This window comes from Haliotis cracherodii, unplaced genomic scaffold (assembly GCF_022045235.1).
Source record: "Haliotis cracherodii isolate W230 unplaced genomic scaffold, xgHalCrac1.p SCAF_18, whole genome shotgun sequence".
Lineage (NCBI taxonomy): Eukaryota > Metazoa > Mollusca > Gastropoda > Lepetellida > Haliotidae > Haliotis > Haliotis cracherodii.
Genome location: NW_027266273.1, coordinates 23354455 through 23365803, shown reverse-complemented (window position 1 = coordinate 23365803; position 11349 = coordinate 23354455). Strand labels below are relative to the sequence as shown.

Here is an 11349-nt window from a genome sequence, read left to right as displayed (position 1 = left end):
GTTTGACTGTGAGTGTGGGAGCTCCTGATCTGACTGTGAGTTTTGGAGCTCCTGGTCTGACTGTGAGTGTGGGAGCTCCTGGTCTGACTGAGTGTGGGAGCTCCTGGTCTGACTGACGTGACTGTGTGTGTGTGGGAGCTCCTGGTTTGACTGTGAGTGTGGGAGCTCCTGATCTGACTGGGAGTGTGGGAGCTCCTGGTCTGACAGTGAGTGTGGGAGCTCCTGGTCTGACTGACATGACTGTGAGTGTGGGAGCTCCTGGTCTGACTGACGTGACTGTGAGTGTGGGAGCACCTGATCTGACTGTGAGTGTGGGAGCTCCTGGTCTGACTGTGAGTGTGGGAGCTCCTGGTCTGACTGTGAGTGTGGGAGCTCCTGGTCTGACTGTGAGTGTTGGAGCTCCTGGTCTGACAGTGAGTGTGGGGGCTCCCGGTCTGATTGATGACAATGTGAGTGTGGGAGCTCCTTGTCAGAATGTGAGTGTTGGAGCTCCTGGTCTGACTGTGAGTGTTGGTTCTCCTGGTCTGAGTGACGTGACTGTGAGTGTGGGAGCTCCTGGTCTGACTGACGTGACTGTGAGTGTGGGAGCTCCTGATCTGACTGTGAGTGTGGGAGCTCCTGGTCTGACTGTGAGTGTGGGAGCTCCTGGTCTGACTGTGAGTGTGGGAGCTCCTGGTCTGACTGTGAGTGTTGGAGCTCGTGGTCTGACAGTGAGTGTGGGGGCTCCCGGTCTGATTGATGACAATGTGAGTGTGGGAGCTCCTTGTCAGAATGTGAGTGTTGGAGCTCCTGGTCTGACTGTGAGTGTTGGTTCTCCTGGTCTGACTGACGTGACTGTGAGTGTGGGAGCTCCTGGTCTGACTGACGTGACTGTGAGTGTGGGAGCTCCTGGTCTGACTGACGTGACTGTGAGTGTTGTTCGGTATGATGAGTGCAGGAGTAGCGCAGGGCTGACATACTATGATATGTACATCTATGTGATCAATCACATTTCCTTCCAAACAATTAAAAACTTAAAGTGGTTAAATGACAAGTCTGCTACAGGTTCCCACGGAGATCAATCATCCCCATACAGACACGGCAATTAATTCCCCCTTGATATGACAGAGGAATAAGTGACATTATGATCGGCGGACTTGCAGAGGTGTCAATCACTCGCCGATAACTCAAACAATATGGCTGATTTATGTGCGTGGCTGCTTGGATGTCTCGTGCTAGGTAGACTGTGATTGGCTCAGTTTTATTTGTTTCATGATGGCGGAACACACCCAAGCCCAAGGCCTCCCGGAATACTCAAACCAGATGCCAGCTTATAATATATGTGACGAGGTGTCATCCTGCCACGCTGGACGCCGAGAATCGTCGTCTGTGATGTTCCCAATAGTTGAACAACGTCCCCAAAGACGTACACTACTACACAGCACACGACGTCGCAAGATAACCGATCTCGTCATAGATACGAGACCGCCGCAGTCTTTGTCGCCAGCACCATGTGCTCGTACTCAACAACTTCTCCAAAATGGTGTCTTCAGCTCAACAACTTCTCCAAAATGGTGTCTTCAGCTCAACAACTTCTCCAAAATGGTGTCTTCAGCTCAACAACTTCTCCAAAATGGTGTCTTCAGCTCAACACGTCAACAAGTGCCCTTGCCAACAGCTCAACAACTCCTAAAATGGGACTTCTCCCAGGAAGCGCTGCCTAGTCAAACCCACCCAGAACTTTTCGGCGAATGTGAAGACTCCCCAACACTGCAGCCTTCTGTATTACCCGAATTGTCAGAAGGGCTGTATTCCTGGTAGCAAACCCGGGCACTCTCCCAATGTCAGTCAACAGATTGGGAGGTACCAAACCTAAGGCACCGAAAACAATTGGGAGTCGGACAACTTGGTACTTGGGATGCAAGCGTGAAATTTCGAAAGCGAGGTCCGCATATTTGCCATGTTTTTCCTCAATCTTGTCAATCACATTACTGTCAAAAGGGACAGAAAATTCAATGATATAAATGATTTTATTGGATTTATAAAAAAGGACAAGATAGGTTTGTTGGCCTGGATAAGTCTGAGGCTGTATGCGGGCCTATTCCAAAGGATTTTATATTTATTATATTCCATGACGCCCTCTACATATTCAGGGTCGTACCATGGATGGACCTCTGTGTCAAAACCACAAACTTGGCGAAGACGGTAATAAAATGATCGAGCTACACCATCATGTTGCTTAAGGGTTTAGAGAATGGATGTGTCTGAGGAAAGCCTCAAGAAACATCTACCTATATGTACAATGATATGTGAGGTGAGGTGAAATTGGGTTTAACGTCGCGTCCAAGATTATTGCACTTATATAGCGACGTGCATGCACGTGTATGTGTGTGTGTGGCTGCTTGTACTAGTCCGGACTGATGCCGATTTATAGTGCTAGCTCACTGAGATACCATGCCGCAGTTTAAAACGAATACCCCACTCAGACACAGTATACTGACTCCGAGCCGACCAGTCCTTGTTTTAGCCCCTTAATGCCGAGCGCCAGACAGGGTAACAACAAGTACAATCTTTTAACGTCTTTTTGTATGACGCGGCCCGGGATCGAACCCTGGACCTTCCGCTCTCCGGGCGGACGCTCTACCACAAGACCACGGAGGCGGTCTACAATGATATGTATAAACCCTGGAGGTAGAAGGTGCCTTTAAGATACATGGGATACAACCCAACCTACTCGAGGCTTGCCTCATGATAAACACATAGTTTCAAATAATTGTACTGAACAGCTTGCAGAGGCTTGGGCCGAGGACTGGTTGTATTGATTAAGCGGGTGATTTCTGCAAACTGTCACGGCTAAATGAAATCAGATTTATGTACGACGTGATGTCAAAAAATGATAAATCTCATTTATCAATTATTTTCTAATGTACTTAGTGGTGCCTTCACAATTTAGGACAGTATTTACCTGGGCGTCCATGGAGGTGCAGGGGGGTATGGAGAACCATGTATCCATACAATAGTACAGTAATACTGTGTTCTACAGTGGAATACAATTGTGCACTTTATTGCAATGCAACCCTACAATATAGTAGAAGAGTGAGTGAGTGAGTGAGTTGGGTTTAACGCCGCTTTTAACAGTATTCCAGTTATATCGCGGCGTTTCGACTTAATGTGGGAGGAAAGCCCGAAGTGATGCAGGTCTCAGACGTTTACCACTTCGGTGAAACCCACGAGCACGGGTATGGTGCCGACAAACCTAGAAACATAATCGGGGTATAGTAGAAGAAACAGAAATAGTAGAAGTAACATGAATAGAAGAAGAAACAGAAGTAGTAGAAGTAACATGAATAGAAGAAGAAACAGAAGTGGTAGAAGTAACATGAATAGTAGAAGAAACAGAAGTAGTAGAAGTAACATGAATAGTAGAAGAAACAGAAGTGGTAGAAGTAACATGAATAGAAGAAGAAACAGAAGTAGTAGAAGTAACATGAATAGAAGAAGAAACAGAAGTAGTAGAAGTAACATGAATAGAAGAAGAAACAGAAGTAGTAGAAGTAACATGAATAGAAGAAGAAACAGAAGTAGTAGAAGTAACATGAATAGTAAAATGAACAGAAGTGGTAGAAGTAACATGAATAGAAGAAGAAACAGAAGTAGTAGAAGTAACATGAATAGTAGAATGAACAGAAGTAGTAGAAGTAACATGAATAGAAGAAGAAACAGAAGTAGTAGAAGTAACATGAATAGTAGAATGAACAGAAGTGGTAGAAGTAACATGAATAGAAGAAGAAACAGAAGTAGTAGAAGTAACATGAATAGTAGAATGAACAGAAGTGGTAGAAGTAACATGAATAGAAGAAGAAACAGAAGTAGTAGAAGTAACATGAATAGAAGTAGAAACAGAAGTAGTAGAAGTAACATGAATAGAAGAAGAAACAGAAGTAGTAGAAGTAACATGAATAAAAGAAGAAACAGAAGTAGTAGAAGTAACATGAATAGTAGAATGAACAGAAGTAGTAGAAGTAACATGAATAGAAGAAGAAACAGAAGTAGTAGAAGTAACATGAATAAAAGAAGAAACACAAGTAGTAGAAGTAACATGAATAAAAGAAGAAACAGAAGTAGTAGAAGTAACATGAATAGTAGAATGAACAGAAGTAGTAGAAGTAACATGAATAGAAGAAGAAACAGACGTAGTAGAAGTAACATGAATAGTAGAATGAACAGAAGTAGTAGAAGTAACATGAATAGAAGAAGAAACAGAAGTAGTAAAAGTAACATAAATAGTAGAATGAACAGAAGTGGTATAAGTAACATGAATAGAAGAAGAAACAGAAGTAGTAGAAGTAATATAAATAGTAGAAGAAACAGAAGTAGTAGAATGAACAAGTGGTAGAAGCAAACATGAATAGTAGAAGAAACAGACGTAGTAGAAGTAACATGAATAGTAGAAGAAACAGAAGTAGTGGAAGTAACATGAATAGTAGAAGAAACAAAAGTAGTAGAATGAACTGGAGAAGTAGAATGAACAGGAGTAGTATACTGAACAATAGTAGTAGAATGAACAGAAGTAGTAGAATAAAGAGGAGTAGAAGAAAAAACAGAAGTAGTAGAATGAACTGGAGTTGTAGAATGAACAGAAGTGGTAGAAGTAAAATGAATAGTAGAAGAAACAGAAGAAGTAGAATGAACAGGAGAAGTAGAATAAAGAGGAGTAGAAGAAAAACCAGAAGTAGTAGAATGAAAAGGAGTAGTAAAATGAACAGGAGTGGAAGAATGAGCAGGAGTGGTAGAATAAACAGAAGTAGTAGAATGAACTGGAGGAGAAGAAAGAACAGGAGCAGTAGAATGAACAGGAGTAGTAGAATGAACAGAAGTAGTAGAATGAACAGGAGTAGTAGAATGAGCAGGAGTAGTAAAAGAAACAGGAGCAGTAGAATGAGCAGGAGTAGTAAACTGAACAGGAGTAGTAGAATGAGCAAGAGTAGAAGAAGAAACAGAAGTGGTAGAAGTAACATGAATAGAAGAAGAAACAGAAGTAGTAGAAGTAACATGAATAGAAGAAGAAACAGAAGTAGTAGAAGTAACATGAATAGAAGAAGAAACAGAAGTAGTAGAAGTAACATGAATAGAAGAAGAAACAGAAGTAGTAGAAGTAACATGAATAGTAGAATGAACAGAAGTGGTAGAAGTAACATGAATAGAAGAAGAAACAGAAGTAGTAGAAGTAACATGAATAGTAGAATGAACAGAAGTAGTAGAAGTAACATGAATAGAAGAAGAAACAGAAGTAGTAGAAGTAACATGAATAGTAGAATGAACAGAAGTGGTAGAAGTAACATGAATAGAAGAAGAAACAGAAGTAGTAGAAGTAACATGAATAGTAGAATGAACAGAAGTGGTAGAAGTAACATGAATAGAAGAAGAAACAGAAGTAGTAGAAGTAACATGAATAGAAGTAGAAACAGAAGTAGTAGAAGTAACATGAATAGAAGAAGAAACAGAAGTAGTAGAAGTAACATGAATAAAAGAAGAAACAGAAGTAGTAGAAGTAACATGAATAGTAGAATGAACAGAAGTAGTAGAAGTAACATGAATAGAAGAAGAAACAGAAGTAGTAGAAGTAACATGAATAAAAGAAGAAACACAAGTAGTAGAAGTAACATGAATAAAAGAAGAAACAGAAGTAGTAGAAGTAACATGAATAGTAGAATGAACAGAAGTAGTAGAAGTAACATGAATAGAAGAAGAAACAGAAGTAGTAGAAGTAACATGAATAAAAGAAGAAACACAAGTAGTAGAAGTAACATGAATAAAAGAAGAAACAGAAGTAGTAGAAGTAACATGAATAGTAGAATGAACAGAAGTAGTAGAAGTAACATGAATAGAAGAAGAAACAGACGTAGTAGAAGTAACATGAATAGTAGAATGAACAGAAGTAGTAGAAGTAACATGAATAGAAGAAGAAACAGAAGTAGTAGAAGTAACATGAATAAAAGAAGAAACACAAGTAGTAGAAGTAACATGAATAAAAGAAGAAACAGAAGTAGTAGAAGTAACATGAATAGTAGAATGAACAGAAGTAGTAGAAGTAACATGAATAGAAGAAGAAACAGACGTAGTAGAAGTAACATGAATAGTAGAATGAACAGAAGTAGTAGAAGTAACATGAATAGAAGAAGAAACAGAAGTAGTAAAAGTAACATAAATAGTAGAATGAACAGAAGTGGTATAAGTAACATGAATAGAAGAAGAAACAGAAGTAGTAGAAGTAATATAAATAGTAGAAGAAACAGAAGTAGTAGAATGAACAAGTGGTAGAAGCAAACATGAATAGTAGAAGAAACAGACGTAGTAGAAGTAACATGAATAGTAGAAGAAACAGAAGTAGTGGAAGTAACATGAATAGTAGAAGAAACAAAAGTAGTAGAATGAACTGGAGAAGTAGAATGAACAGGAGTAGTATACTGAACAATAGTAGTAGAATGAACAGAAGTAGTAGAATAAAGAGGAGTAGAAGAAAAAACAGAAGTAGTAGAATGAACTGGAGTTGTAGAATGAACAGAAGTGGTAGAAGTAAAATGAATAGTAGAAGAAACAGAAGAAGTAGAATGAACAGGAGAAGTAGAATAAAGAGGAGTAGAAGAAAAACCAGAAGTAGTAGAATGAAAAGGAGTAGTAAAATGAACAGGAGTGGAAGAATGAGCAGGAGTGGTAGAATAAACAGAAGTAGTAGAATGAACTGGAGGAGAAGAAAGAACAGGAGCAGTAGAATGAACAGGAGTAGTAGAATGAACAGAAGTAGTAGAATGAACAGGAGTAGTAGAATGAGCAGGAGTAGTAAAAGAAACAGGAGCAGTAGAATGAGCAGGAGTAGTAAACTGAACAGGAGTAGTAGAATGAGCAAGAGTAGAAGAAGAAACAGATATAGTAGAATGAACAGGAGTAGTAGAAGTAACATTAAAGGTGGAGGACCAAGAAAGCAAGAATCTGGGATTGGAATCCATATGCATTGGCTTCTGACACGCCGAAGGGAGATAACTCTTAACAGCAAAACAAGGCGCCTGGGACAACTGGGCCACTTGTCAGGAACATGAATAGCAGAAGAGCAGTAGAGCTTGCCTTGTTTTTGCAGATTTTGACACTGCGAATGAGCTGTGAAGTGTCCTTACAGGCCAGGCGATATATCAAATATGTGTTGTTGTCTACCTGCCAATGACATGCAAAGGTGGACCGCGACTTGCGCATTGGTGGAAGATGTGGAGTATTAATACATATCAGCGAATCTCTGTGACATATCAGGCAGTTTACACGCCTCCTTGTGTGCCTGCATTGTGAGTTACATGCGGCGTCTGTGACTACGCACATCGGGCTTAGGTAGGAGAGACAGTCATGGTTAGATGGCTGCCCCACACCAGATTACCTCGCTCCAATATGCCAAGCAAGATGATAATGATATCCCAAGTCTAGCTGGATGTACGGCCTTTGTACCTTTGGACGCCTCATTGAGCTCTGATGAATATATCATATATCGATAAAAATTATGAAATGAACAGAACAACTCAGCACAAAGCAGTGCACCTTGTCGGGCGCCATAAACATTCCTCGACCTACAGTAATCATTACACCTATTTTATTCTCATTCACCGGTATTATTCGCTTCATAGAACTCAAGCGGGTCTATAAAGGCTGGGCCATTTCACTACACAGAGTTTTTCAGACTTGTATCTCGCATTGTGGATTATTACTTTCACGGGTCCCATGGTAGGTTAACTGCAATACTCTCTGATGTATCTGGAATCCAGGTGCGAGACCTGTGAGTCATTGTGGCGACTGCAACTTTCTGCAGCAAAGCTGATTATTACATCCCGCGAACCTACGTTAATACGTGCGCACTGGAAAGGCTCCTCAGTCAGTGAGTCCAGACCGCTTGCCACCATATACACATACTGCAACTGCACAATACATGCACTACAACAACCAATACATCAGTAAAGGAGGTTTATCTAACGTCGCATCATATGCAGTTACATCCCGAGGGCTTGGAAATGAGGAGGCTAGGGCCAGGAACATCAGAGATCGACAGCGTTAGCAATGATCCAATGTGACGGAAATATGACAACCCAATACTTAGGCGACAAACATGCGGTTCTGGGGAATTTTGCTTACCCGGAAGCCCTAAAGGGAGACAGACATAAGGTACTGGGCACCTATTCTCACCCAAAATCTCCATAGGGAGGCAAACATGAGGTACTGGGGACAAGTTCCGACCCAGAATCGCCACAGGGGGGCAAACATGGGGTTCGGGGACCTACTTCGACTTAGTGTTGCGTTACACAACTGTCCCGTACTCACTCGTTACTCAAGTGTGTGTTGTAGAATGCTGAGGGAGTATGTGTGTTACGAGGCGGCATTTTTTTCAAGCATGGAAATTATAATCAGTCATCCCAACTTCAGTGTATTCAGTTTTGTAAATAAACCAACGGGAAATAGTTCATATAAAGTTAAATAGAAATGAATTTATTCTGAAATAAATAAAATAGTGCATTTTTCAATCCACATTCATGAACAGATATTTTACCTCTTTGGAGACGGGCAACACTCATGAATTTTATGGACCGGTCGTCCACGTGTGACATCACGTCAACAAGACAACCATAATCGGTTGGTGCAGCTAGGGATTGCAAACTGCCACATTAATAGCTCGGACAATTCCTGGATGGAGACCATATAGTGGGAGACCCGAACGCCAACGGTTGAGGTAGCACAACATCTGGGACCGACGTCCAGCGATACGCCCAGTTTTGCTTCCACGTCACCGTTACGCACGCCTTGCTTGGTGTAGACAAATCTGAGTTTCAGAAGACAAAATTGGGACAGTATATTGCTCACAGATAAGTCCAGGCTCCGACGGCCGACGGCCGTGTATGAGTAAAAGTCGTTAGTTTTGGGGGTGGAAGTGTAATGGTATCGGGTAACACAGCTCATCATTGTTAAAGGCAAATTGAATGGCGTACACTACCGGGACGACATCGTTCGAGATGATGTTCTTCCCTTTATGCAAATGCAGGGACGTAACATCCCGTTGCAACAGATGATCATGCTCGCCCACATTTTGCATGTGTGGTAAAAGACTTTTTGAGGCTGTGTAACATTGCTGTACTGCCATGGAAGGCTGTTTCTTCAGACCTCGCCCCATAGAACATGTCTGGGATAAGATAGAACGAAGCCTACGACAGGACCAGAACCAACCTGTAACATTAGCTAAGTCGGGCCAATCTTTGGTTGTCAATTGGAACAATATCCCCTAGGCTGTTTTCAATCATCTGGTGCCTTCAATGAGTCGCCGCTGCCTCGCCTGCATCAACGCAAATGGTGGTCACACCCGATATTGATATTGTTACTTGAGTTGTTATACCCCTTCTTTCAGGGCCGGTCGCTCTGGCTCTTGTTTCTAGGTATGGGTTTTGTCAATGAGTGTGTTATGATAAAACATTGATCAAACGAATAATTACATAAAATGTTGGTTATTTCCAAGAAAACCCCATAATTCTTACACTACTTTACATGAAACAGGGTTAGTTTTTTTCCCCAAACACCATGACATGACCAACTCGCTCCAGCAAGAAAACTCTTGTGAAAGGTTATCAAACTTTACATATGCTTCGGCCTTTGCCATATGACTTGTATTTTAAAGTACTGGATTCGAAAGACAGTGAAATTCAATGTCGGTCCGGGTGTGCGGGTGTTGATATTCATGAGGAAACACAGACTTAAATATGTCGTTAACGTCATTTGTGTGTGAGCCAGTCACCAACCAACAATGTGTCGAGGTGTGGAAGGTGGTCCATGTCTGTGTTCACATACAAACGTCTCACTAAATACCTGGCTAGAGTACTCAGTCTAGACGTAGAAGGAAATGTTATTATTTGTTATTGGTGGATTATAAGATCAATGGGGTGACACACGCGGGGCACATTCACCCTTGATCGGACCTGGTTATGGATATAGCGTTGTTGGTGTCTGAGCAGAGCTTGTAGATTCCACACACTGGTGTTGGGCGTGTTCCAGACCCCCTTTAACCTAGAAGACTGGACAATGACACCACGTATAGCATAACCCCTTTAAGGCGATTATTATACATATACTGCTCAACATTTGCTAAGGGCCAAAATAGTCATCGTTTGTCAAAGGTGTGGTCCTTAGAAAAAGTTTGGTAGGATATAATACTATCAAAAATACAATTTTCATTGTATTTTACTTTTTAGAAGGGTATTTTTTGCATTATTTAAGGTCGCTGTTGCACACTCAGAGAGCAGTGTAAAGGGAACCTGACACAGAAGTCCTTCCTGTATTAGGTACTTTGGATTAGAACAAACACCTGCTCGCCATGCAGCGTCAGGTAGGTAAGGTGAAGTGAAATGGGGTTTTACGTCGCGATGGAGATTATTATCACTTAGCACTTATATAGAGAAACAACACCAGGAAATGTGTGTGTGTTGTTTGTTTGTGTGTGATTATGTGTGTGTGTGTGTATATATATATATATATATGTGTGTGTGTGTGAGTGCGTGCGTGCGTGCGTGTGTGTATGTGTGTGCAAGCCTATAGAGAGATACCATGTTGCAGTTTGACATTGATTCCCCACTCAGACACAGTATACTGTCTCAGAGCCGACCAGCTCTTGTTTCATCCCCTGAATGCCGAGCGCCAGGCAGGGTAACAACAAGTACCATCTTTTAACGTCTTTTTCTATGAATCGGGAATTAAACCACCGACGTTCCGCTCTCCGGGAAGAAGATTTATCTACTAGACCACGGAGGCGGTCAGACTGGTACTGGGACATATAATCTAGCCATAAGTCATTAGGGAAATATATAACTTTTAGTCAGACTAGCAGTAGAAGATTCACCTTCTAGTCAAAGAAGTAATGGGGAAATATACATTTATTCAGACTAGTAGAAGTGGAATATATAAGATCTAGTCAGACTGGTAGTGAGGAATAAATAACATCTTGTTGGATTAGTAACTGAGAAATATGCAAAAAAATCATCTGCGCGAAACACAATATGTATTCATCAATTCACGAATCAATTTTGAAAATACTTCATATAGTAGTGTTGTGTGTACCGTGGTAGCGCGTCTCCTATGACCCCGATGCGGGATGTGCCATAATGGATCTCATAGGGCTTACACTGGGGCGCTGACTCAACGTCAAATTTGGTTTGTTTGTTTGTTGGTTTATTGTTTAGAGTCACTATGAGCAATATTCCAGCTATATGACTACGGTCTGTAAATAATCGAGTCTGGACCAGACAATCCAGTGATTGACATCATGATCATCGATCTACGCAATTGGTATACGATGAC

General features: G+C 41.3%; 2 protein-coding genes across 2 annotated transcripts; one reads left to right on the top strand and one right to left on the bottom strand.

Annotated features, from left to right (window-relative positions):
• Positions 1 to 236: 236 nt before the first annotated feature.
• Positions 237 to 1703, top strand: LOC139465564 (collagen alpha-2(I) chain-like). The gene is made up of 2 exons (XM_071247278.1): positions 237 to 908; positions 1533 to 1703. The coding sequence occupies exons 1-2, from the start codon at positions 237 to 239 to the stop codon at positions 1701 to 1703; spliced, it is 843 nt and encodes a 280-aa protein (XP_071103379.1).
• Positions 1704 to 2643: 940 nt separating this feature from the next.
• On the bottom strand, positions 2644 to 5634 carry LOC139465563 (uncharacterized; the record flags this gene model as incomplete). The annotated part of the gene is made up of 3 exons (XM_071247277.1): positions 2644 to 2664; positions 3395 to 3457; positions 5572 to 5634. Coding segments are annotated over 3 exons (147 nt in total), but the record flags the coding sequence as incomplete, so codon positions are not given.
• Between the last annotated feature and the right edge of the window lie 5715 nt (positions 5635 to 11349).

Excerpts from the sequence above, each read along its gene's own strand:
- LOC139465564 (XM_071247278.1), top strand. The coding sequence starts at position 237 with ATGACTGTGAGTGTGGGAGCTCCTGGTCTGACTGACGTGACTGTGAGT. Across the intron at positions 909-1,532 it reads CTGGTCTGACTGACGTGACT|CTCAACAACTTCTCCAAAAT; the intron begins GTGAGTGTTGTT and ends TGGTGTCTTCAG.